The sequence below is a fragment of the Toxotes jaculatrix genome, chromosome 24, assembly GCF_017976425.1.
Source record: "Toxotes jaculatrix isolate fToxJac2 chromosome 24, fToxJac2.pri, whole genome shotgun sequence".
In the NCBI taxonomy this organism is placed as follows: domain Eukaryota; kingdom Metazoa; phylum Chordata; class Actinopteri; family Toxotidae; genus Toxotes; species Toxotes jaculatrix.
In genome coordinates, this window is record NC_054417.1 from 5,300,632 (window position 1) to 5,328,076 (window position 27,445).

General features: G+C 40.4%; 1 protein-coding gene across 1 annotated transcript in view; it reads right to left on the reverse strand.

Annotated features, from left to right (window-relative positions):
• Positions 1-27,445, reverse strand: part of LOC121178232 (neural cell adhesion molecule 2-like) — a 224,610-nt gene that overhangs the window by 15,812 nt on the left and 181,353 nt on the right. The window contains exons 8-16 of the mRNA XM_041032794.1: positions 24,466-24,611; positions 19,110-19,260; positions 16,311-16,498; positions 15,909-16,005; positions 14,329-14,502; positions 11,539-11,658; positions 10,366-10,487; positions 8,592-8,594; positions 7,599-7,773 (exon numbers count right to left, since the gene is read on the reverse strand). Coding sequence (XP_040888728.1) covers positions 7,599-7,773; positions 8,592-8,594; positions 10,366-10,487; positions 11,539-11,658; positions 14,329-14,502; positions 15,909-16,005; positions 16,311-16,498; positions 19,110-19,260; positions 24,466-24,611 — 1,176 coding nt within the window. The remainder of the gene's footprint in view (positions 1-7,598; positions 7,774-8,591; positions 8,595-10,365; positions 10,488-11,538; positions 11,659-14,328; positions 14,503-15,908; positions 16,006-16,310; positions 16,499-19,109; positions 19,261-24,465; positions 24,612-27,445) is intronic.

The following is a 27,445-nucleotide window of genomic DNA, read 5'->3' on the forward strand; positions in this document are numbered from 1 at the left end:
CAATTCAGACAGCAGGAGACAAATGCTCTTTTACCAGCATATGTGTGTCTGGCTTTTTAAGACACAGTAAACCAATCAAAAGCTCCTGAAGTCCGCGCTTTGTGCTCTCCTTTAGTTTATTAATTGTCCTGTCCAAAAAACTGTCCTAATTAGCCAAAAAATGGTCCTTCTTTAGCATCAAATAAATCCAGAGACGCAGCGAGTGTATCTTTATGGTTCTAATAGAAAAGAACGATGGGGTCTGAGGTGATATTTTGACTCTGCTGTTCCCCTGTATCTATAAAACTGTCCATGCTGCAGCATCATTCTCCATTTCATGCTCTCCTGCTGAAGGTCAATCTAGTACAAACATCCACTGATCCACTGACAACACTACTGTGATTGGTACAGTCTTTGTCTCTGTATTTTCGACGATGATAAAACTGACTCTGCGTTGAGAATTACAAACTGGTGATGAGCATGGCCGATGCTGTAGACTGATGTTGGCTTAAGGAGGTTTGTTTAGGTCAAAAGGCTAAATATTAGCAAATCATATGTTGTCACATTATATTTCTCTTTCTAATTCAACATTTTCAAACATCTCTGATTTACATATGAAGTCATGCCAGAGCAACATTTACTTTCATTACATTCTTTTTTCATTTTTTCTCCCTTTTCATTTTTTTCTTTAATGTATTTTCAAACCTTGACAACACTCTTCATGTTGAATCCTTTTTTCTTTTTAATTTTTCCGTCCCCCTGCCTCAGAGTAACGTTGGTTCCAACCAGCTGTTTTTAACTCGTCGCTGCCTGGCAAAGCTTACAAACTGAATTTCAAGGTATCTATTCTCACGTATCACCAACGTATTCTCCTCACAGCCTCCTGGAAATAACTCGTTTGCTCGGTGTGACTTGAGTTTTCACAAACTCTGAAATCCCTGAAACACAGTGGCCATTAATTCTTATTTCCCTGCTCTATTAACCCTTTTACTGACGTCTTCTGATTAGTTGTTGATATATAGGCCCATTAGCAGTATTATTCAATTGCCAGATATCCAACTGCCTTGTGTGACACCTGAGGCCATTCATACACATCTCACTTTGACAATGCAAACTCATTAGGCCTGAGTGGTGATTGACTGTCCCTTGATTGGATCTGAGAGGAAGTTGCTCGATTAATGATGACCAAATGGGCGTTCACTGATTGGGAAGGTAGCAGGTGCTAATCTGTAAGAGGATAAACATAATCTTTTGTGGACATGAGAGAGGATTCTTCCTAAGTGCTCATTCTGGGACATGATGAGGAATGTCAAAGGGGAAGTTTGTCTGAGGAGGCCCTCAGAGAATTAAAGATAATCATTAAAATCCTAGTTGTAAGGACAGGGATGAGTCCGTCCTTTTTGTCCATTTCTAAGGAGGAAGCAGACGAGCCCTGATGCGACTCAAGTGCACTCAAAAGCCAGTGCAGGCGAAAAGGAAAAAATAAGGGAAATTACTCTTAACTTAGAAGGATACGACATCCTTAACAATCAACCTCCAAAGACTTCAAAGAAATTTGGTCCACTTTTCTGTAATTACTGCTGTCTGTGGTTACACCTTATTTCAGGAATAGTGCAAGTGTCTCTACCTTGATCCCTGCAGTTGAAATTCAAGTTTAAATAGCAGCAAGACACATATTTAAATGGATGAACTGTGGTTTACAACTAAAAAGTTTGCCACAATGCTACATGTCCCTAATCTTAACTGTTAAAATGGATCAAATGATTCAGAAAATTAATAGAGCGATGAATTATTGTTACACAACAAGGCACAACTCGATCTTACTTTAGGGCTAAAAGCCCCTAAAAACTGACTTGAGCCAAAGCAAAAAATAGAAATAAACACTTGCTACCACAGCAGAAACTTCCTGTTCTTTGTCACCTATCTTAGTGAAGACAAGAGCCTGCAGCAGAGAGCAGGAATCAGAAAGGCTTTTTTTATTTAGTATTATTTTAATTTATTTTTCATTGTTTCTCCTCTCCCTCCTGTTGTTCTCCAAGCAAAGCTTTTGGTAAGATAATAGTTAAACAGCACAGTGTTCAGTCTTAACTACGCACTGACAGGAATGTCACCGCTCAGTCTCTACAGACTCTTCACAAGAGTCTGCTCACACATGACACGAGGTAAACATATTGATTATAGTTCTCTGTACTACAATCTGATAACAACACTACTTAGTGAGCAATGATCAGAGCCTTATTCCTAACAGGTGAACACTGGCTGTGAGATGAGTTACTTCAATGAGCCTCTGATGAGTAGATGAAATTGTCACATGCTTCGATGGAAGATTTTCTTAAATCTGATTACTGACCTAGAAAATCTTTAGAATCCTCGAACTTTCTGCCTGATTATTTCCAGGTTTACATATAAATATTAGAGATTTCCAATGTAGTCTCAGACTACATATATATGTATATAGACACTATAGCCAGGATATGGCATTTAGGATGGCACAAACTGTCTGTTTTAAAACTGTGCTATTGTTCCTGCTCTCCTTTCGTCTCAGCAGGAAGTCCGTTACTTGCTTGTCTTGTTTATGATACAATATTTACATAGTTGACAGTGATACTGTCTGATGTTAAATGCGCTCCCACAGAAACACAATCCTTTCATCTCAACAGGATTATCTTTGTTCAATGAATAAATGAGAAAGTAAACATGTAAACATCAGCACTGATCTTGTATCATACTGTCAGGGTGTGTAGCCCTGGCTCTGTTAAGTACTATATATACAAGTCAAACAAATGCAGGTGTTGGATTAAAATGAGTTAAATCGCTGTGCTTCGGCTTGATCATACCCCTCAAGACTTTTAATGGTCATGTCATCTTCAGTCTGCTTTTTCAGCTTCCATCTGACAATATTTTCACTTACATCATTTCAGCAGCAGATGCCTTTTTGTTGCACCAGCAGTACTTCAACTGATTATATTCAACAAAGCACTTTTTTTCCCCCCATCTGGAATAAAACTGATCCTTAAAGAGCAAAGCCATCAAAGCCTGTTCACCTTACCCAGTAAACATAATTTAACTGATGTTACAAGCTTACAGTTTCTTTATTAGCCTAGCTGAATACTAACCTGCAAACACTAGTATTAGTTGTATATAACTACACCTTATGTCCTGAGGTTAGCCTGGACAGTGGATGAGTAGCCTTTTAATATAATAAATCCTTGAACAACAGACTTGATTGTCGTGCATCTTTTTCATTACTATGCTTTAAAAATAATGACTTTCATTTTGGAAATTGATGAGTGGATTTATTAAGGCAATGGGCAGCTATAAAAGTACTCATTTCCCGTTCTGATTTGCTGGCAACACTTCCAGGAAAAGTTTCACTTGAGCTCTCAGGAGAGGAGAGAGGCCGTTCCAGATTACTTCTCCAAGAGCTTTGATGAGATTATTGCAAACAAAATCTATGACGCCTGTTTCAATCAGCTTTTTATGGCGACTGACTGACTGGAAGGAGAAGAAGAGGAGAGAGCCAGGAAAAACACAGCAGCCATAACAAAACTCAACACAAGGAACACCTTACTGTCTCAGGCATGGGGCCATCGTTCACTAACAGTGAATGGTCTCTTACTTAAATAAAACTGCTACCCCGCTGTAAAAATGCTCCTTGTTACAAGTAAATGTACTCAAAACTTTACTTGTGTAAAAGTTCAAAACTAATACGTGCATACATTTGCTTTATTTAAATATTAAATTTTAATTAATCTGTAGTGCATGTTGCATGGTGGCCAAATGACAATGATAGGAGGTTTGAGGGCATTTTGTAAGTTATCACAGGGTAAATGTGAGCTAGAATAGTAACATAACTGTTTAAGTTCTATATCTAAACAACATAATAAATCAATAGCTATTAAGGGCCCTCTTAGCTGGGGGTGCCAGGCAATTCCCCACCTTGCCTAATGTTAAAGTCGGCCCCTGTCGGGTCGTTATAATGTCATGGTAACAATACTGGAGGGAAACCAGACAAAAAAAGAAAAAGAGCCTTTTCATCAGCGGAGCAGTGTGGTAGAGCGATGCAAAAAGGTTGACAAGGCAAAAAAGCTGCCGTTAGAGGCACAATGTTGTAATTGGGGAGGGCAGGGGGACAGAACAGTGGTTTAGGAGGTGAAAAGAAAGCTTTTGTTTGGGCAAAAAAAAGGCTCGAAGGAAGTGGAGTAAATTGAACAGGAACTAAGGGCAGTGTTGCAATCAATGGCATTTTTCTTAAAGGATTCTCTGCGAGCAGGAGGGTGAGAAGGTTATGCAGCCTGTTACAATCTAAAATGGGACGGAGAAAGGAGGAAGAGGAAAATAAACAGAAAAGTGCCAATTCAAAAACCCTGCTGATGGATAATACAAAGAGGAACTGGTTGGTGAGAGATAATGCACGAGGCCTCTATGTGGCGTGAACATATTTTCTGTGTCGGGGGGAAAAAAACAAGGGGATGTTCCTTTCATCAAGCGTGCATGCCAGCGTGATTATACGAGAGGAGAAAAAAAAATGAGACAGTGAATTGGAAAGATAGTCCACAATTGAGATTGACAGATATTTCACATCTAATATTGTTGACTGAACTAACACGGACCAGACTTCTTCAATATCCAATTTGATTCAGTGTAGCAGAAAATATGAGCACGGAGTAATTTTTCTGTTTAACCTGCCCGACTTTCCCAGATTATATAAATAAATGAACATCGTTTGGGCTGGGAAATATTGAGATTGACGGCTCTGCTTAATGAAAATGCAGTAAACATAAACTGCTATTATTAAGCTGTAAATTGGTATGGGACTGGTTATCAGCTGAATTCGGCCACTGGTTTTGAAAAGGAGAAACTGCAGAGTCCCGAGTGAGTGGAAGAGAGGCAGAAAAGTTGAGAAACAGAGTTTGAGGAAACGAGCGAGTGATTCTCAGCTGAGTTGGGTTCATACAAGAGAGATTCTGAAAATCCTTCTCAGTTTCTGCAGCGCAGCATGACAGATTTCCACTCTCTCCGTCTACTGTAAGCTCTTTTATTGCCTTCTTAGCCCTATCTTAGTTCAAACAAACACATTACAGTTTTTTACAATTGCTGACATCCTCTTGTCCAATCTGTACTCACATAAGAGATTTTGAAATGTAAAGTTAGTACTTAGCAAAATGTGGTGAAAATGAACTATTTGGCTTTTTAATTGTGAGATGTAGGGGTGTTGCTGTGTTAAGAGTTCAGAGCAATTGTAAAAAACTATAAGAGAAAAGCGTTTTCTCCCCGTCTCTCCCCGTCTCTCCCCGTCCCTCTCCCTCTCAGGCTCTTTCCCACGATGCACCGCTGTTCGCTAACAAGAGAGGACAGTCAATCGAAGTGACCTGCCTTAAGCTTGCTGCTCCCTGGTCTTGTTTTCTATTTGCAAATCAGCACACACACTCACAAGCCATTTAACCAGTGCAGTAATGACAGAGGCAAACACTTGCTTGATCCAAAACGGCACAAATGGATGTGGTAACAGGCTGAGACTCGGAGATGAGAACAAAACAACACTAAAACAGCCCTCCTCCTTTTTTTTTGACGTGTGAATGTGAGGTCTGCAGGGGGAAGTGCACACTACATTTTTATTTCAACAATACATGTGTGTCTGACTGTGTGTGTTCTAGCTTCAAAGTGGAATGGTGCTGCATGCTGCATACTTCAAAGTCTCTGTTTGCATTTCTTCACACGTGTGTGCATTTGCATGTATGCATGTTTGCCTGGAGGACCTGGAAATGAGAAGCTTCCCGCACAACCAAGCATCCATTTTTGTTTTTTTTTCCGGAACATTAAATACAAGACTCCGTGAAAACCACAAGCACCACGAGAATTACAAACACACACACTTTTCATGGAGCAGAACTACATAACCTCATCGTAGGGACATAAGAGCTGAAAAAGATGTCCTGGCTTATATGACCGTCTACGTGTTGGTCTTTCAAATGAGAAACGAGCTTGACTAACCATGCAGAAACACTCTGTCTGAGCTGTGTTCTGCCGCAGAATTGCAAAGCAGCACAGAAGAACCACAAGGTAAATAGAAATAAGAAAGAGGGAGAAGAAAATAATTATATTTTAAAGACGAAAACTACAGCCTGAGGGTATTTTCACTTGTGGTCTGTTGGGCTTCTTTGAAGCAAACCCTGGTGTGATTGCACCATTTGTGCTGTTTATTTGAACAGGTGTGAACGAATCCCTAGTGTGGACGTCAACACGGAGAACGCCTGAACAGCACAGTCTGGGTCTATTTCCAAATCCAGTCTTTGGAATATGGACATCACAAGTTCTTCGAACCCAAACTCATATTTTTAGAACCTTGTTTTGTTTGACCAGTGGTCAAAAACCCCAAAATATCCAAAACACAAATATATAAAAATAATTTTCAATCAATCAACTAATCAATCAACTGTCTCAGCTCTGTATGACACAAATATGTGACAACTAGGAAACAGAACTGGACAATTTAATCTGATCTTGTGCACTGTTCTTCATTTCTGGGAGTTTTTCTTAGTCATATTATTTGTCATCATGATTGAATTCAAATCACAGTCTCGTCTAATCCTCAGATCCAGCACAATTTGCTGTTGCCACAGTGATAAAGAATAACCTGGTAAGTGCACATGGTTTTGTGGCAAAAAGAAAATATGAACCTTAGGTAATCATACCCTAAGTTTTGGGATGTAAACAGTAAGTATAATACTGCTGATTTATGGGCATTTATTTGCGACGGACATCAGATTTAATGATACCCCCTGAAAATGTAAGTCACACTGAATAGAAAAATATGGTTATCATGTCTGTGTGTCCAGATTAGACTGAGTTATGACTCCAAAAGGGAGCTTGATTTCTGATGCAAATTGCGCTTTTGAAGTACCTTAATTCCATCAGCTGTGTCCCAGCCGCTACTGCAGCCTGTAACAGCTGACCATGTTGATAAGCGGGCCAGATCAGGGGGGGGCCAGGCTACAATGATTAACTGAACCAGTTGTTCACAAAACATCGGCACGACCTGTCCCTTTCACCTTCAGCACTGTATCTACGATCTACCTTGAGGTTCTGGGCTGATTTTGTTGCTGTGTTCGTTCAGTTTTTCTTATACCTGCAGATAAGTGATGTGCAGACGATGCGTTGTCAAAACAAGGTTTTTAGTGCAGCTACAATAAAATTCTACGGCCGAAGAAAAGGTTCGGCTTTTCAAAGTAACTCTAGAAAACAACCGTTGAGCAAAGTGCTTCTCCCCGGTCTCTCAGATTTAAACGCCATTCAACAATCATACAGTGAGAAATCCATTGCACAGGCACCAATGTCTCCACTGACAGCGGCCTCATTTGTCCAGAAAGCAATGCAGCAACAAGGCCTGCTGCGTTCTGAGGCTTGCTTTATCTTGACTGGAACATCTTGCTCTCTTGCTTTTGTTATCGCCAATGCTATCGCTCTTTCCAGTGGCATGAACAGACCGCTTTACACAACAAGTTCAGAAATATTCTCCAAAGGCATTCAATACCAAATAGAAGTAGGTGAGTAAAGGTAAAGAAGATATATTAACAAGGGAAATTACTACATAAAGTTTTCCTTTATCATGCTTTTACCTGTGATGTCAGGTTTCTGTGGCATGAAGAACTGATAGAAGGTAGGCTCCGACAGGCCCTTGACGTTGCGTGCTGTGATTTCCACTTCATATCTTGTGTTCCACTGCAGCGGCTGAAGCAATGCAAAATCGTTTGCTCCTGGGACTAGCTTGGTCATCCACTGTTCCTCTTTATCCTGACAGGACAAAAAAAGAGGAGTAAAGAAAAACAGAATGTAAAAGATAGTCAGCTTATCCTTGAATAAATGCTCTACATTTCATTTTTTTAATCAGCAAGCATCAAAGGACAGCAGAGGAAGTGTTGTTTTACGCAATAAACAACAGCTTACCCTTTGTGTTTTTAATCTGGGGATTGTCAGAGTTACTACAATCAGAAATTGAGTCGCAGTTGCGAGGCGCCCACGCAGATGCACTTGCATAGGTAAAAACAAAGAGTAATCCTCTGTTTTTCATTCACACAGTTCACACAAGTTCTCTGATACCTTTCTATTCCTTTGTGGCCTGAGCCTTTTCTCTTTTTTGCCCTTTGTTACATCATTCTTTCTTTCCTTTCTATCCTTTCTCCCTCTTCGTCTGGAGACCAATTGCAAACAAAGGATTGGAAGCTGGAGAGTACGGGTGAGAGTAGTACATTGAAAGAATGCCAAATGTACTGTGTACTTAACATTCTCGCCTCCTTGGCACTTTGTCCTCTTAATGTTAGAGGACAGAGAAGAGTGCAAAGTCAAGGTCCCGGGCTTAAATGTATGTAACATTTGTCTGGATCGTCAGGTAACTATGATGCATCCGCGGTCAGGTTCGTCCTTCGTGCATGCCCCTCCATGATGAAGCACTTGTGTGTTCCTGATGCCAGACAAGGCCACGAGATTACTAGGGTGTGAAGCAACCGCCTATTCTCTGCACTGGCCTTCGAAAAGCCTCGCTGAGACTTCCTGACCCCCTTTTCCGCAGCATGTTTTCATCTGCAGCAAGTATTATTTTAAATCGCTGTCACTTTCTCAATGAGACAGAGAAATGCCTGCTTGGACACATTAGCATTGGGGAGATAGGAGATTTGGACCAGCTCAAATCCACTTAGTCCTGTGGAGAGTTTTTGTACGAGTGCCATCAATTCTGCTTCCTGGCCTCATCTCAGTGGTTCGCCTTATCTTGTGAGTTTAAGCTGCTTTTTTCTATTTTACACACACAAAAAAAAAAAAAATCAACTACTTAAATGGATGAGTGAATTCAGAGAGCGTGTGTGTACTCTCATTTAAAACATGAATTGTAAGTGTCACAAGGATTGAAAAATAGCGATTCTCATGCAGAACATTATTCACTTTGCCACCGACGCACACTCAGCTCAGTCAACCGGGAAGAAACATTCCCAGTGTCACATCCTGTGCTGCTGTTGTGTTAAACAATGAAAAATCTACGATTTTGAGCTGATTGAGTCTTTGATATGAGACAAAATTGGACACTTCAAAATTAAAGAAACCACTTCCTTTGAATTGGATCATCCTCATTATTCAGTTCCCAAAATATAGTCACTGTGTCTAGTGGAACCTGCTTAAAACTGAGGTAATTGAGTAAAAAATAAAGGCTGCTTTTACTAAAGTTAATATAAAATCATTGGAACAATCCAAAAATGCTGTTGTTAATGGGTTAACTTCTGATACGGTCCTTTAACTTTCCTGTTTAGTTTTTTTAGTTTTTATAAAAATAAAAATGATCAGAGAGAAATATCAAAATTTAATCTGTATAATTTAATCTGATTATGTATTGGCTCTGAAACTTTGAGCTGATGAATTCAGTTGATCTGTCATTTCCTGCAAACTCATAATTTGTGATAAGGGTTTAACTTATCTCTCTGCCTCTTTGAGAAACTTTTATTTTTTGCCTTTTTTGTCTTTTTTTTTTTTTTTTTTGTTTTAATCTTAATCTGGTTTAAGAGGATGATTTTTTTTTTTTCTTATTATTTTCAAAATACCCCATGAATATACCAAAACCAACAACGTGTTAGTGAGTCTCTCAATCCTTCCACAGGGGTCAAAGTGGGCCGGAACGATCCAGAATGGCGTTCCAGCAGCTTCGACTAATAAGTAAATAAATCTGATTGGCAGTTTCATACATAATAATGTGGGCCGGTGGACCGTCAAAAAATCCATTAAGCTTTTACTGGCCCTCTCTCTGTGCCTGATGTGCCGGGACTGGGCTCACAGACATATGTAAGCCCTCTTATTGGTTCCTCTTTAAGACATAAACCTTTGAAAATGGGCCACACATGTATAGTTTCAGCTTTTTAAAAAGACTAAATGTTTCATGAAACAGCTGGGCACCACAGTTGTTAGCACATGTTACTCAAACAGGAGTAAACTCTGATTATGTTGGGGACTATTTTCAGCTGCAGACTAATGTAGATTCAATGAGCAATTAAGTATTTTCTGCAACAGGATGGTGCGTGGGAAAGAAATAAACTGTGGTGCCAGTGTTCACTATAATAAAAGAAAATACAACACTGTGCAATGGTGTGGCTCACTGATGTGTTTTTAAATGTATTTGGACAACAATGCTCCATGGCTATCAGACTTCTACACAGACAGTGCTTGTTAGTTGGATTAGCTCATTGTTGGTTTTATTGGATTTGTTTTGCCGTATCTTTTCATTTTCTAACTTTCCTCTCTTGACTAGGACTTGACTCAGACTGGCCTTGGGAGTCATTTAGACTCAATTAAGGTTGATTCTGAACACACATCTGTAGTGCCCATGTTTAATTGTAAATTACTCACAGTTTTGTACTTGACTATATACTCCACGATGGGCATCCCTCCATCGTCCTGCTTGACCAGCCCCAGCCTGTAGGCCTTGCCCATTCCTCTCTGTCCGTGGACCGCTGGCGGACTCGGCTCTCCTGAGGGAGACGAGAAGAGGAGGACTCAGAAGAGATGCGAAACAAAATGTCTTTGTGTGTTTTTTTTCCTGTGTGTGTGTGTGTGTGTGTGTGTGTGTGTTTGTTTGTGTGTGCATTCCCAAAGAGGGGAGCAGGTGGCAATGTGAGATATGAGATAAGGACGCGGTTACAAGAAGAGAGAAGGTTTTAAGCTGAATTAAATTCATATTACAAGGCAACTCCCACTGCTTGGCTATAACTAATGTTGACTGGAGGCTCTTATTATTCACTGTATTTTGCTAATTGGGTCTTCTTTCTAACATTCATCCTCAGTAGCTGCACTAGTGTGTAGTACTAACAGTGGCAACACTTTTTTTCTCTGGCCTTGCCTGGATTTACTGCAATCCTGCTGTGCTAGATTGCCAGAATAAATAAAATGCTTATCATAAAACCCCTGCAGTATATAATTTTTAATGCAGCAGTTTCACATCAAGACACAAATTTGACAGAATCTATTCCAGTAATCTAGATTCATATCACTGAAATATGAGGAAGTTGTAACCATCTGAAATATGAGCATGCCAGAGTTTCATAAGATGGCAAATAGGTCTCATTTAACCAAGATGCTGTTGCTTTGAACAGATTTGCAGTATGTTTACATTTCTATCACACATCTTTATTTTATTTTATGAAATCAGGACACAAACAACTTTCTGATATCAATCCAAATAAATTTCCGTAGCTGTTTTATCAGTGTTTACTTTCCTATTTTGTAATACATATGAGGTTTTTGTACTCTGGGATTTGTAATTAATTATCTGCTGCATTTGTGAAACTGCTGGGATGTGCCAATAATTAACAATTAACCCAGTCTAACTACTATGAACCTACTGTAGTAATGAATTAAAATAATTATAACTGGATTTCATTGCATAGATACATATGAGTGAGTGAGTGACTGCTAGAACAGTTTTGAGGGGGTTGGGTCCTAACGATTCCGAGAAGCTCTTATTTTGAAGAATGTCTCATAAGCCTAGCTACATGAGGGGAAGAACAGGGAGAACAGACTTACGGATGGGTAAAGTCTGGAAGGTCTCCGTGTGGCTGAACTCCCCCTGACCTTTTCCGTTGACGGCTGCCACTCGAACCTCGTACGTCGTGTTGGGCTCCAGCCCTGTCAGCACCACGGTCGCTGGAGAGAGACAGAACCAGAGTTCATGCCACCTGAAAATATGTGGTGACCATCAATCATGTAGACAGCAGAGAATATTATTAAAAGAGTGGATTTGTCATGTTTTGAGTCACCGTCTCTCTTATCATATGCCATGTCATCATGTGTTTCACGTCTCAGCATAAAAGCTTAAGCTCAACACCTAAAATATAACTTAAACAGAGCAGCTACTGTATCATGACTGAAGTGGAATACTGATAATAAATGTGAGAGCATTATTAAGTGAAGATACTACTACTACAGTAAATATTCCTTTCCTGATGTGAAGGAATAAGTTAAAATAAACAGTGTATTCAAAGATGAGATGGAAGTGTGAATCTCATGAGATCACTACACATTATTCTGAAGAATATCAGAACTATAGCAACAGTGAAAACACTGTAATATGTTGCATTCACACTGTAAATTACATTGATTATTGAAGAAAACATGAAATCTCATTATCAGACCACATTACAGATTCCTATTTAAATTATACAGTCATTAGAGTCTATTTACATAACCTTCACTATTCAGAGAAGCCAGCAGAGAGTCGGCAGTGTAATGAGCTTGACTGAAAGTTGTTGTTTTTGTCAGTCTGCACAAATTAAATACTTGAATGGTAATAGGTGCTTTTGCAGTTCTTTAGTCCCAGAACTGAAAACAAATTCTGCAATTTGCAGCCGTGCTAGGTTACTTTCCAGGCTATAAGCAGACATTTCAATTTGGGCAAAAGCATTCAGATGAAACGAGTCCAGGCATCTCATTATTTTGAAGAGTTTATTGTGTAAGTACTTTCTTCTGAGGACATCTGAAATGGCTTCTATGATTATATGATGCCACTTAACTGGCTAGTAATTAGTCCAGCTCACTATTTTAATATTTTAGTCTGAATCTTGAATAAAAAGCCACATTTAGCTAAATTAATTTTATAATTAAGTCTTATTTATCAAGTTCTGCTCCTGATGTTTGCTGCCTTTGTTCTTCTTCCTCTACACGTGCAGTGTATTTTTTCATTTACTGTGAAAGTGCAAGCTGGTGTTTAGTATTCACCTCACTGCATCTCTATATTGTAACTGACTCTGAAATGAGGGATATTAGCGATAAGCCCTTCAGGTTTGTCGGACCTGCTTATCACCCAACCATTCGTCCTCTGGCTTCCATTTTCCATCCATCCATCCATCCTTCACCTCATGGTGTACTTTTCCACCAACAAGCTCAGAAATCAATTTGGAGTCGTAAAGCATAAGAAGAGGAGGAGCGTGCTCTTTCAGCTCTGGCGGGTTGTGCCACTCTGCCCGCGACATGTCGTCATGACCCAACAACATCTCAGGGCCGAGGCATTGAAGGATCGCATGGGAGATCATGCGATACGGCTCCTACTCATGCCTGATTGGTGTTAGCTGATGTGCGGAGGGGTTAATAGGCAGAAATGCTGGTAAAAGCTAGATAGGATGTTAATCTGGCATGTAGAGGTACAACCTCCCTGGTCTAATAAGTAGAAGCTGTAAGTTTCCAACTCATTTCTCGGAAGTGAAGAAGTCTCATTTCCACTTTTGACTTTATATGTAACACCAAAGCACTAATAGCAAAATAGTCAGCAGTGATCTGAAGCTTTCATTTTGCTTTTTAAATGGTCTAAAACATGCACAATCTTTGGTATGATCCTTTACCATCGGTTCATGTTTAAGACATGACTTATATCGACTTCTGTTTATAGATCAGTGGACTGTGAAAACGTCAGAGGGTTTCTGACATGGCTCACAGAGGTCTGCATCTGACAGCCTGATGTGCGTTCCTGTTCCATGGACCAGGAAATTTGTCATTTATCTTTGAATTACTGCTCCTGACCACTGCCTTTAACCGCCTCTCCTTTTAAGCATGTTAACAAACCTTAAGGCAATTGGCTCTGTTTGTGAAAAGAGCTGACGAGGTGAACAGGAGAAAGCTTTCTCACTGATCTGACAGATTTAACCCACCTCAGTAATAAAACGGAACTAGAAATACAAGTGTTAAAGTGGGCTTTTAGCTGTCAGCGCTGTAAGAACATGTACATAATGAAGTCTGCCTCCACAGGAGACTAATGTTCCTTATACTCTGCACAATGAGTGAATATAAAGAAGAACAAAATATAAATACATTCTTATATTTATTTATTTCTATATTAATTTATTCCTATATTTATTAATTTGTTTATGATTGGTTAACAGGGCAAACCATCAAATGCACATGACACAATCTAGCTTAGCTAACCGTGGCTTCCCACGTCTCAGAGAGGAAGTTGGTGGCTGATTTCTTGAAAGCCTCTTTCACACATGCACTGCAATGCTGATCTTTTCTAGACATTACCTGGAGGAGCTGTAGGTGTGAATGTAAATGTCTGAATTAGCTGAGCCGGACATTAAACAGATTTTACCCTGACAGCTCCGTAGTACAAAGTGCATGTAATGTTGGATTGAGCCGATGTGTGAATAGAGCAGGTCACTGTCCAGAGAACTGGTCACTGTCTGGAGTGTGCAGGACGCCCGCTCGCTCGCTGTAAGTTCTCCGGACAGTGACAACATCTCACACAGACATTTTCAAAAGTTACATGGTGTGAAAAAACTTACTTTCACTGTTATGAAATGCTATAGAATGAAAATAAACACTCACTCTGGACACTGTGTGACTTGACGTCCCTCCAGTCCTGTGAGCCCACCTCCTTGTACTGGACCAGGTAGTAGCTGATGGGCACGCCACCATGTGAGTCGGGCTTCATGAAAGTGACGGTCGCCAAGCGCTGGGAGACAGCTGACAGACGCACCGAGTATGGATTCGATGGTACATCTGAAAAGACAAAATAATGACACTGGTCATGGGACGCCACCAGCTCTGCCAGAACCACTTACTTAGTTTCAGGATCTGAAAATTATATTTCACAAACTTGTTTGAATGAAAGCAACATAGCTGAGGGTGATAAATGGGAAAAAAAAAAAATCAACATTAATGTCAGAAATTGTATGCAAATCCATCCAATAGATGATGAGATATTTCAGTCTGGACCTTAAGTGTTGGACAGATCAGCTGAATGACAGATAGACCAAAACTGCCATCCCTAGAGCTATAGATATATATTCCCTGATTTCAGTTTAAAATATACAGTGAGGTCCACTAAAGACCAGTAAAGTGGTCTCAGACTTTTGGATCACACTGTATATGCAGTGGCATTTGGACGATAATAACCATAATATCACTAAACGCACTTTTTAGCCAAAGATGAAGGTACTTTTAATGCTGCAGACAATACTTACTGTGCCTCCTACCTTTTACATCCCTGTCATCCCCATAATCAAACTAAATATAGACATTATTGCTATAATAACTCTAGAACTTGAAAGCAATTTAACACACAGTAACTCGCCTCATTTTGTGGTAAGGTTGTGCATTACTCAGCTGCGTCTTTCATTTGTCCTTGCTCTTGTTTCAGCTGCAACATATTTGCTCTGTTTTATTATTGTTTCTCACTTTGTAAGCATCAGTGCATTATTCACATATTTACCGGTGGCCTTATTTAAACCAAAACAGTTTGATTCACTACAAGCTTATTTTCAGGAAGACACATTTCTGTTGGTTTTTAATCAAGATTTAGATTTGAAGACAGTGTGCAAAGGAGTCCTTCCACTGGAAGCTTCTAAGTCTCAATTACTTTCTCAAACTTTTACAACACCATGAGTAAGTGAGTGTGTGTTTCCCTGTGTGTGTCTGTGTATATTTCTGCAGAATTCACAACAGTGTCACAACAACTTCCAAAAGACATTGTTTTCTGCAAGACTACATATTAGGTCAGCTTTTTGCTCACTTCTTTTCTCCTTAGCCAGAGCAATTCAATCTGCACTAAAGATAATTGGACTGCACTATTGTGTATTAGCCTGCGCTACCGTAAATTAGGGGGTACTTCAGTAAATAGCAAGGGGTAGGGTAAATCAGCTGGCACTATTTGAGATTAGGCCAGCCTGAATAGGGGCTGGGAGTTGTAGTGGAATTTATCTTCCTGAGAATTGCAAATAAGGCTATTACCATTAGTAGAGAGGTAGAGGGTTACAAAGCAGTTGGACGGTTCGAGTTACTGTGAGAGCAGCGATTCAAAAGGTGTGGGGTCCCTAACTGCACACGCTCTAGACTTGAAATTAAGTCACCAATCTCATTAGCTCAGGTAAAGGGGCCACACAATGGTGGCAGCTCTGCAGACTCACCTGCCTGGGCCAGAATGAATTCCTGGTATCGAACTCCAATGTTGTTCCTGGCTGTGCAGTTGTAGCGGCCAAAGTCCCTGTCTGACATAGGGGTCACCTAGAATGGGTAAATAATAATATGAAAAAAGTTAAATGAACAAGTTGATCCAAACAAGTTAAATGGATTCAGTAAATGTCATGTCTTATACATCTCTATTGATACAACATATATCTTTGTATTATTTGTCCAGGGTTGCATAAATCTGCCTCTGAAACTGATTAGAAGGATTAACTTTCAGTACTAATGTTAATGTTATTTTATGGGGCAGTGGAAAGTAGTGTGAGACTTCTCTCATGTTCTGTAATTCCTAGTGAACAGGTCAAGACCAGTGTTTCAGCTACGATCACGGGGCTTGTACTCACCTCCAGCACGGACTTCCCCTCTCCACTGTGTACTTGGGTGTTGGCAGTTCCCTCTGCAGAGATGGTGAAGCGCTCTCTCCTCCACAGCATGGTGGCAGGAGGGTTGGACATCACATCACAGCTTATGTTCACTGGGTTCCCCTCCCACGAATAATAGATGGTGTGATTGGTCAAGAACTTTGGTATATCTGTGAGTAAAAAATAGAGATATTATCTCCCACTCCTGCCTCATTTGTATGGTAAAGCAGCTTTTAGCACTGAAACAAGACCTGAATAGCTAAAAGAGTGACTGCTGGAGTGTCTGGAATTTGTGGCAGCCAATTAAACACTCAAATCAAAGGTGGAGCTGCATTGGATGATCAAAGACATAAAAATGACTTGCTGAGGCTTAACCCACAAATTCCTCCAAGGGATAAGAAAAAGCATTTCATTAATACTTCCCAAACTCCCACGGCAATGTTAAAAAGAACAACTTAAACTTAATGCAAGCCACCTCATGCAAGCGGGGGGGGGGTGTCTCCATTACGATCATCTACCCAAGAATAAAAATAAAGGATGCAAACTGAAGCTCATTTGCCCCAGCAAATAGGAAGGGCAGTAATGGACGATCGAAGCGGCGAGCTGTCGTGCAGATTTCTCTCTGCCCAGTCAGCCCAGCTCAGTCGGAGAGGCATTATGGTTGTTTTATGCTCGCTTGCAGGATTCCATTAAAGAGATTGATGCCTGGCTCTCTGTCACAGCCGAGGACATGTTATCCCCCTGCAGCCTGCAGTGACTTAGTAAATGAGTTCATTAGTTCGGTGGCAATGGCTGGCGCAGCCCCGCCACACTCAGACACACAGCCTGTGTCTTTCTGCAGAGTGGGAGTCAAGTCTGAGAGCAAGCTGTCAGCTGTGGCTCCAGCAAAACAAGTTTACAGTATAATGACAGCAACTTTGCTTCATGGTTGGAGAGTGGGTGCATGCATGTGAGATGCTTTTTTTTTTGTTTTTTTTACATGAGGATGCCATCAAACTTTTTCCAAAATGTCAACTTTTCAGGAACTATGCAAAAAGGGAAAAGAAGGGAATCCATGAACCCAAAAGTCACCTCAGCCAGAAGAGGAGAAAATTGGTTTCCACATGACAACAGAGATACAGTACTCATTTTTCCCCTCGCTGTCTCTCTGAATATATTTGTTTGTCTGCCCTCTCTCTTTGTTGTTCCTCTGAGCTTCAAGGTGGAAACGCTGCTACCAAAAAATGCATTTTCCATTGGTCTCATTCAGGCAACCGAGCTGCTCTCATAATGAACCTAATCATTCCAAGGCCAAAATGGAGATCTTCGCTTCAGAGCTCATTAGGCAGGGGATAGCCCGCCCCAAATAACCCCAAACAACCAGCACTGAGGAATGGGTGCGCTCATCGGGAAGTAGGGGAGCTGTCAGTGGGGGGAAACGAAAGGCGATGCATGATTTCCTCTCACTAATTAACCCTTCTGGAAGCTGTATGTGTGTGGGATAGTCGGTGCAGGGCTTTTGAAGGAGGGTGTGGGTGTTGGTGGGGGGAGTTGTTTATAATAATATAAGGATCTTCAAAAAGAAAAACAGCCACGGTGTGAAAAGAATTATGAGAAGTATGGGTGAACTTTTGAACTGTACACATGTCTGCATGGAGTTCACACATCTCTTGCAAGGCTGTTGATTTGGCTGCTTTAATGTGTGCATGCGTTTCATTTTCGCATTAAGGATATGATACCACTGATATTTATGCAGAGAGCGGAGGAGTGGGTGAGGTTATATCAGGTGACCAGGGCTCCAACAGCCTCATTCATTTTGCACACAGACAGCGTTACACAACTAGTTGCTGGAGTTTTTCCAAAGGAAGAAATAATAATAAAAATCTCTTAACTGACAAAAAGCCAAAGGACCAACATCTGTGTACATGACAAAGTAAGAAAATCAATCAGGTTAAAGAGCACTGTGGTCGACAAAACATCTTCTCACTGAGCTTCAAAATCCTTCCTGTGCTGTAAAAGATGTTGTAATGTTGTCACATTTAATTTTGTTGAACTAAGCCTGTTTTTTATTTGTGAAATCATATGTACAGTCATTTTATAATAGTATTAATTGAGTTTGGCCTGTAGTTGTTTACCTTTTTCCAGAGAAAAGCATTAAATGTTGCACCGTATACCAAAATAAACTTGTGAAAAATCTATAAAATTGCCTTGTTCTTCACGGCTCTGAGGCAAAAGTCAATGTCATGCTCAGCATCACTGGTCTTAGAGTAACTGCAGGTGGCTTGAGTGTGGGTTTAAATGCATTTTTGAGCATATGAAGGGGGTCGTTGAAGCTAATACAGAGTGCTTAGTTGCTCTTTAGGTCTGTACTTTTACATCAGTTCAGGATCAATTCCACAGTTACAGTGAGGTGAGTTTCTTTTAATTTCATGGCTCTAACTGGCAACTTGTCCATAGCAGTGACGCTTCAAAACCTACGCTTTGCAGCGTTTAATGCCCTTAACAAGCTGCCAATAAAAGTGTCAAAGAGTCAATAATGAGTATATTGTTAAAAGTAAACTTACAGGGAAAAAAACCCTTCTGGAACCCACACCTTATGCCATCTGTTTCTGTTATTAATCTAATTTAGAAGAGGAAAGTCAGGTTTGTTAAACGTACTGTATATTAATACAGTAATATTAGTACTGTACATTCATGTACAGCAGGTGTTTTCACTTAAGTTGCCTGATTAGACCTCTGCTCAGGACGTGTGCAGTCTAATGAGCAGGAATAACTGAGAACACCTGTGTGTGTGTTACTTACACTCAATGTCCAGAAACATGCTCTTCTGATGGCCTCCGATCCTGCTGAGTGCCTCACAGTCAAAGCGACCCAAATCGGAGAGCCTCACACCACTGATGGTCAACACCGACTTGCCGTGACGACCACGGACTTCAAAACGTCCGTCCTGGCCCTGGAGACACAAACACACCCACGCGCATCTTATTTCTGTTAGCATAACAATAACTTTTTGCTGTTACAGCCCACAAACAGATGTTCTTCTGTTAAGGTATCAAGCCAGAGAAGGTCACATGTTCAAGCTGTGAAGTTTATCTTGGGTAATAAAGAATTGGCATTTACATCCCTGTAATTCACACTGTTATTAATAACACAGTTTTTAATAAGTGGTGAAATTCTGAGCAAAAACAACCTAAACACATTTCAGAGAAAGAAAGTGCAGCTGACCAAATAGAGCTAGGCTGTTGAAACAGGAGGAGAATGAATATAGTTCCTATTTGTAATATGGTTAGCATTGTATCTGTGATATTATATTTAAAGCAAAAGCCACATCCATGCTTGCAGCTGTGTAAAGTGGAATCACATCCAGGAATCCACAAAGGCTAAAACCACCAACTAATTTCCAAGTAAGTTCCTTGTCCAACTTTACACTTGCGACTGAATGGTAGACCCTTGATCCATTCCGACCCCACCTCCCCACAGGCAACCATCACTTGTCACACAGAGTCAGGGTTAATGCAATAAACTGTCGATTTATTACAAGGTCATTACATCTGTATGAAGACAGATGGTATCAATTTGAAGCTACGGGTCAATTACAGCAGACGAGGCTATCATTCCAGTAATCGACATTCACTCGTAATGAAAAAAAAAACACCCCGAGAGCATCCTTGTTGCAGACATGATACAGCTGTAGCCTCCAGACTGTTACCTAACAGATAACCTCTGTCACCCCAAGAAACTACTTTTCAGCAGCACTGCCCATGGACTCAGGGACGACGCATTTGAGAGCTGCGTGACTGCAGGTTTTTTTGTGATTGGAAGAAGATTTGGAGGTCAGATCCACTGAGTAAAATTATTTTAAACAATGTCACCTGCTGCCTTTTAACTTGAAATATTCCTCTTTTCTATTTTAAGCCTTTTTCACAAGGTATTTTTTTTATTCCTATTCATTCAGAGAAACCTTTGCAATCCAAAATTTCTTCTATCCGTCCAATTTGAGTAAACCAGCTGATAAACATGGAGAACTGAGGCTACAAAATCTTGTGTTTGATTCACTGTTTCTACTTCATATAAAGATTATAATGAAGAAGCTAGTTGACATTCTCTCTTTGCAGACATGGCACTGCCATGAATAGTAAAAACACTTTTAGTTTTGGTCTTCTTATTATTCAGTGCTGTGTGGTATTTTCACTGTAAGTACCCATCGAACGGCACATGGCATACAATATGGTAACAATCTATTCTGGGCTTTTGAAGCCTTCGTGAACAAAAAGACATGACTACCAACGATAGCAATGAAATATCACGATTCCGGTACCACTGCTAAGTAACAGTGAAATGCACCAGCTTGTGTAATCTGAGACATTTGCGCACATGGTGTAGCTGCTTGCTGCAGGAAAATTAGATCTTATTATGAGGGGGGACTGCTGACATGGATATGTTTCATGAACACAATGAGAAAGTTATTTAAGGAGTGGACACACACACACACACCACAGAGGCTTTGTGGTTATAAAACAACATATGCCCAAGGGCATATACACAACTGTTTATCATGATCATAACTTTTTGATGACTGAAAACATCCATCTGAACCAAAGTTTGCTTCTCCCACACTGCTGGCTTCTAATTAGTCAATTAAGTGAACTTAGATAAACAACTTCAATAGAGTAAAAATAGAAGTTATTTAGCTCAAGGCCTGAGAAGTAATGTAGGACCGCACTCAAATTAGTTTGTTCCTAATAAAGGAATTAAAACTAAAAAAAAAAGCAACTAAATAAAAAAGCTGAGGCTGAGAGTCAAATCAAGCTCCTGGTAAGCCCATTTAGCAAAGGGATATCCCACAGTGCTTTGGGAAATTTTTGTAGTTGCTGCTGTAATCAGCAAGATTCTTGTTTGTGAGTTTTTGCATCATCTTTGGTAAATTTGCAAGAATTCAGCAATGGTAGCTATCACTGTTCCTGCCTACTACCCAGGTCTTATTCATGCCATTCTGTATACAATGTATGCAGAAAGCTATGCATACAGGTTTTCTTTATGCATACAATGCATAAAGAAAACCCGCCTACCAGCACCTTTTAAAGCTGGTTAATTACCACATCATATCTTGTTTGTTGATTTTTGTCACCGTTATCACAGTTCATCACAGTTATATTTGATAACGAGCAACAGTGACGATGAAAACAGTCCCTCATCCACCCGCCCCTGCTAATACTCATTATGTGTCTAAGCCACGTAAGCCTTGGCCATGAAGCCCCCTCTTCTGAATCACACTCTGCTTATGTTGTCGCTCTTAGACTGCTTCAGCATTATCCTGTTTAGAATGGCTTATCTTTCCTCTTATCATCACAACACAATCAACCAATGAGGTGAAGCGGCTTTTAGAGGCTCGGTTCTGGTCTCTTTGTGCTGCCACTGCACACTTTGCTTGTTTGCCTCGCCAGCTGCGGTCAATAGGATTGGGAGTGTGTGTGTTGAATGGGAATTGTGACGATGGTGGGATGAAAGAGGAGAAGGAGGAGGAGGAGAAAGAGAGGAAATCTTCCAGGAGGGAACTTCTGAGTCAGGAAATTACTCCCCCCCGCCCCCCGCCAACAACTGACAGGGTCTGTGTCTAGAGACGAACTCAGCCCCTAAAGCACAGCCTGTTTGATATGCAGCTCAGCAGAATGACAAGGCAAGCGGCCAAACGTGAACACAACAGCGACTCGTGCACGCTCATGGACACACACAGGCACATGCATGTTCTAGAAACGGCACGTTCACACACATACTGTACACACGTGAACGGCAGCAAACATGAGAGCACAGAGATAAAAGGCAAAGAAATGTGGAAGCTGAGGGAATAGAGGAACCGGAGGAGATGAAAGGACAAGCAGGTAGTAGAAGCAAAGGAGCACAGAAAAGAGAAAATATATGAAATCCTTCCCTATCTGATCCATAAAACCTAAAAAATGAGAATGTGTGTGGGTTTACAGCCAAGCAAAATCTCAAAATGCAATCTCTCAAATGGGCTTCTGGAGCCTGTTTCTGTGTTATTTCAGTCCAAATGCTGGAGAATTTTCAGATATTAAAAATGTCAGCTGTAAATGTCAGCGAGGCTGGAGACACACTGTAGTCTAATTCTGGCAAGCGTAGCTTATTCCAGCGGTTTAGTGTGGGAGCTGAACATGGGGTCTTCATATTTGCACCACTCTAATGATTACTATATCACCTGACAACAACAAAATGACATTTAATAATGGCTTTCAGGTTCAGGGAAACGGAGGCCAGCTAGGGGTTTCACACAGGACGCAACAGCAAAACCAGCTAAACATTACTATTATCTATTTTCCACTGTGTCTGCTGCTGCTTTTGTGACCAGATATCAAACAGAATACAAAACAATAATCTCAGTGGGTGTGGGAGTCTGCTTTTTGAAGGTCTAACTGCAAAATGTCTTTTCATAAGAGCTCAAATCAACACAAGTACACTTCCGAGCTTGACATCTGAATAGCTGAGGAACAGGTTAAAAGTTCCAGTAAAGTTTGAGTCTATTGAACCACATGCGGTGCATCAATCTTTGCAACAGTCATCTCAGCAAAAGTACAGACTTTTAATGTCACTAACTTGTCAACCTTGGATGTTTTGCATGAATAGAACAGAGGCTACAGCGCAGTTTTCTAACCTTGCTCATAAGCAAAACAGTACCAGAGGAGTGTAACAATAATCCGACTCGTTGCCTACCTCAGTTCATAATTAAATTCCAGGAACTGCATCCCATTATGTTCTTTTACCGAGGGTCACAGTGTTAGTTGACAAAGAATGAGAAAAATGGAAGCAACATTATGCAGTGAGTAAAAGTAAGCCCTTTGAAGCTTAATGTCTTTCAACAAGAGAGGAGTGTGTGCAGATTGGAAAGCAAATTGAGAGAGGAACATCCTGCCTTAAACCTAAATGACTACGGCCATTCATCACACCTCGTGCGGCATAAGCCATGTTTGTCTTTGCGTATGTTTAGGTGTGTTGGTTTGCACTACGCATTTCCATAATTGCATTTGCTGTGGGAAGAGAAGCACTTACTCTCATTTTTGGCTGTGATTTATCAACCCGAGCGATTCGAGCCAATGCACACATTCATTTATCTCTGCGGTGACCTTTTTCCTGAGCAAAAGAATGGCTGCCATCTTTGTTTTTCTCTTTTTTTTTTTCATGTGTGGATTTTTTTTTTTTAACAGCTTCTCTGAAAGCTTTAGCTGGGAAGCTATAATAGGAAGTGCCTATGGTTCTGACATTGATGGCAGCTCATTCAGGAGTAATTACTTTTCCAAGCTCATTCAATTTCTTATATGCAAAGCTCGTCTTGTGGACAAAGTGAATAATGGATGATGAGAGAAAAATACACAACATAAGCTTAGTATCTTTTCAGTTTCTTATGTCGGATTACATAAAAAGTGTCACAGTGTCAAAGGGAGGTACAAATCAAAGTGTAAACTGAAAGTATTCACATTTGCCCTGAAAATTTCAAGGTTCTTGCTGTTTCCTTGTGCTGAGAGCTAATCAAAATAAATGTGTGTGCTGATTTCCCCTGAGATAATAATCTCAGCAAAGTAGAGAGATTTAAACACTCCCTGAAAAAAAAAAACACCGACCAAGGTGAATGTGCATATATTCTTTGAGAGCAGCTTTGAAATTATAAAAGTCTTTGAGGTTTCATATGTCAGTTTTAGTGTAGAAAAGCAAATGCACTCCAAGAGCAGACGAGGACCAATCATCAACTCTTGAATGTGAATATTATTAGCATCTGCCTGCAGACAGGCCCTGAGCAGCACTGCTGGCAATAAATGGGTGTAATTGCAACATTTCATGTTTGGCAGATGGGAATGATTATGCCTGCTTTTATTTTTATGAGGACATATACAAGTAATTACCTGTTCATGTCAGCTATTTCTTTTAGTACTCAACCACACCAAGCACAGTCCATTTTTCTCGACATAAATAAAAATAGTGACAGTTACCATAAGGACAGAAATAGGGTTAGATAGGGAAAAAACATACATGTATTGATGAATACTGCTTTTGCTGCATGAAAACTGTAACTGTGGATGCTTTGCAAATAAATCTAAAGCTGCACACACACATGCACACACAACCAGATGGACTCTCTGGCAGTTCCTACCTTGTCTCCGTCCACAAAGGTCTGGCCGTCGCTGGCTCTCCTCCAGGAAATGTCGGGCAGAGGCTCGCCCTCAGCCACGCAGGAGATCATGGCGGCGCTGCCCTCCACCGCTGTCACGTTTTTCAGCTGGGTGATATGGGGCTGGACTGCAGGCCACAGAGGACAAGGAGGGGGGAGAGAGGAAGTGAATAAGAGAAAAAAATTAGATGAGTAAAGAAGAACAGACTGAGACGCCGGTGGGTGGGGGGGGGGGGGGGCGAGAAAGTAAAATGGTGTGCAGGAGTGAAATTGTCAAAGATCTAACTCATAAGGGAGGAGAGATGAAGGCTATACCACGGGGTTTAAGCACAGAGCTGATGAGGGATTTTGGGAGTGACAGTCTAGGCCAAGATCATTTATATACTGCAGTCATACTCTCTAGGTCTAGCATAGTGGGAACACATGCCCTCTGGCCCATTTTGTGCAGATTCCTTGGCCTAGATGACAACACATAAACTGACTTTGCTAAAGTTTTAAACACATCAAATCTGCCTCTACCTCTGTGCGCGTTCCACCTTTCTTGTTCTAAATAAATATAGATTTTTGTCTGGACGGATGCCTCTCCAGCACCGTGTGATTCACTTTTGACGCAGAGCAAGCACCACGATAAGTGCTGGAAAGCGTGCCGTTCGGGGCCGTTCCCTGCTTGCCTCCTCCTGATAAGATGCTCTAAGGAAGCCCTGAAACACCATGCATGTCAAGGGCACAGAGCATGTCACATGAATCATGGATTGCTTCTTTTTTTCTCCACACACACACGGCTCTTAAATCCCTAACAGGGCGCTTGCAAAGTAGCATGTCATAAAATCCAAAAGGAAAAGGAAGTGAATGGAAAACAGGGACTTCTGTACTGAAGGCTTTTAACACCGCCCAGGGGGGATCTAAGGAGCGTTTGGCAATTTCACATGGCTTCAACCTTGGGGTGGAGGAGCCATCTCGAGGGATTTTGGGAGCTTGTCAAAACATGGAGTCACACAAACACACAGGTGCACACACACATATCACTATAAACGCAAGAGCCTGCAGTGAATAGACTAAATTACTAATAACAGATCCTTAACCAACCACTGTGTTAGTTCACCTCAACTAAACCTTATGCCTCTCTATCAGATTTTAACCCTGGTACATGAACATTAGACTCGTCAAGCCAACAACTCCTAAAGGCAGAGAGTGGGGTGGTGCAGCTAATGCTGATCAGTAAGTGGAACTCCAGTGCACGAACTAAAACAATGCTCCATTAGTCTCTCACTGTGAGCTGTGTTGAATGTTTACAATGGACAATCAGAGTAATAATTTGTCCATCCCCGTCATTTTGTCTTTCAAGTATGTTTGGATAATGCAGGGTTTTGTTTAAAACCATTTGAATGTCTGACTACTAGTGTGTCTTTCCACATCAGACATTGTTTTAGCAATTTGTATGTGTTCTGAGATCTCAGCAATTAACCTTGTGATGGGAATGATGTCTAAAACTACAAAACAAGCCCTAGATTTACATAAATGAGAATTATCTTTTAACAATAAACAGAAATCTCCTACAATTTCAGCGCCACCACCAAAAACCTAAAACAACCACCCTAATGAGTTATTTAGTCTACAGTTGAGTTCTAAAATCTTGTTTTCCTAAAACAAGTCAAGCAGATTTGCCAGAAAGCAAGGATAATTTCAGTTGTTTCAAAAACAAATAATGTGACTTCAAAAATCAGCCAGAATCAAGTGGCATTTTCTTGATAATAGTGCAACAATCTGCCTGATTCTGTCTTGTGTCAAGACAAAAGGAAGCTGCAGAGGGAACAAGTGAAATGATCTCAACCCATTGAAGTTTTTCTTCTTCTAAAAAAAATAAGCTTTAAAGCCTCTTAATGAGACTAAATGACTTGTTAAGATGATTTCTGCAGAGAGGAAGATGTGAGGAGCACTTTAGATGATCATCCACATCTATTAAAGCTCATAATGGCTTTTGGTTTCTGAAATACACATGTAAATAGACACTTTCACTCAGTAAGACACCACAAACACTCATTCAAAACCATCCCACTCCCATACACACGCACAGATAAAACTGTTAATAGCACAGAGACCGGTCTGAACCAGTTCTTCATCACCACCTTATCTGCAGCCGTTTTGCCCCAGATGCCCTTCATCATGCAAATATTAAATGGAAAATGTCTCATTTATCAAGCACGGTGCAAAAAACCACTCTGCAGGGAACATTATTAATAACACATTATCTAAAACATTTCAACTCTAAATGAGACAGAACTGAGAAGCATTTGTGTGCTAAAAGATAAAAATCCAGAATTAATTTGACCTTCCAGGTTTGGGGTATTTTTACAGAGCAGAGTTTATTCTTTTCAGTTTGATTTGTAAATTTAAATGAACTTCTGTAAGTTTCTTTTTAACCCGGTGTAATTAAAAAAACAATTGTTCTTTTACTCTGACATTAGTTAATAACTATAATTAGACTTTATTATATTAATTACAGGTATTATAATAATTATACTTGCAAATGTTGCGTTCAGCCACCTCATAGTGTCAGCCCTGGCACTCTATGAATAAAAAATGGGCTCAATCTTGTCCTCAACCTGTGAAAAAGCCATTAATTGTGTCAGTGTTAGAGCAGAAAGTGACATAATGACATAACTGATGTATATATAACTACAGTTTTGGTACAGTTTGACTTATTGGCTTATAAAAGAGCAAAGAAGAGTGTTGGTAATGTTTACTTTGACATTTCGTAGCTGGCAGTTAATGCAGGAAAAGGCCTCCTCACACAGATAAACTGTGTCTGCATCCCCTCTATGGTAATATTTGACATTACATGATGCTCTTATCCCTCCCACTGACAGATATCAGAAAACAAAATATGGTAGTAAATGTATCTGATAACGATAATGTGTGTTTTTGTTGTTTTGAGCTGTAAAGATCCACAACGCAAATGTCA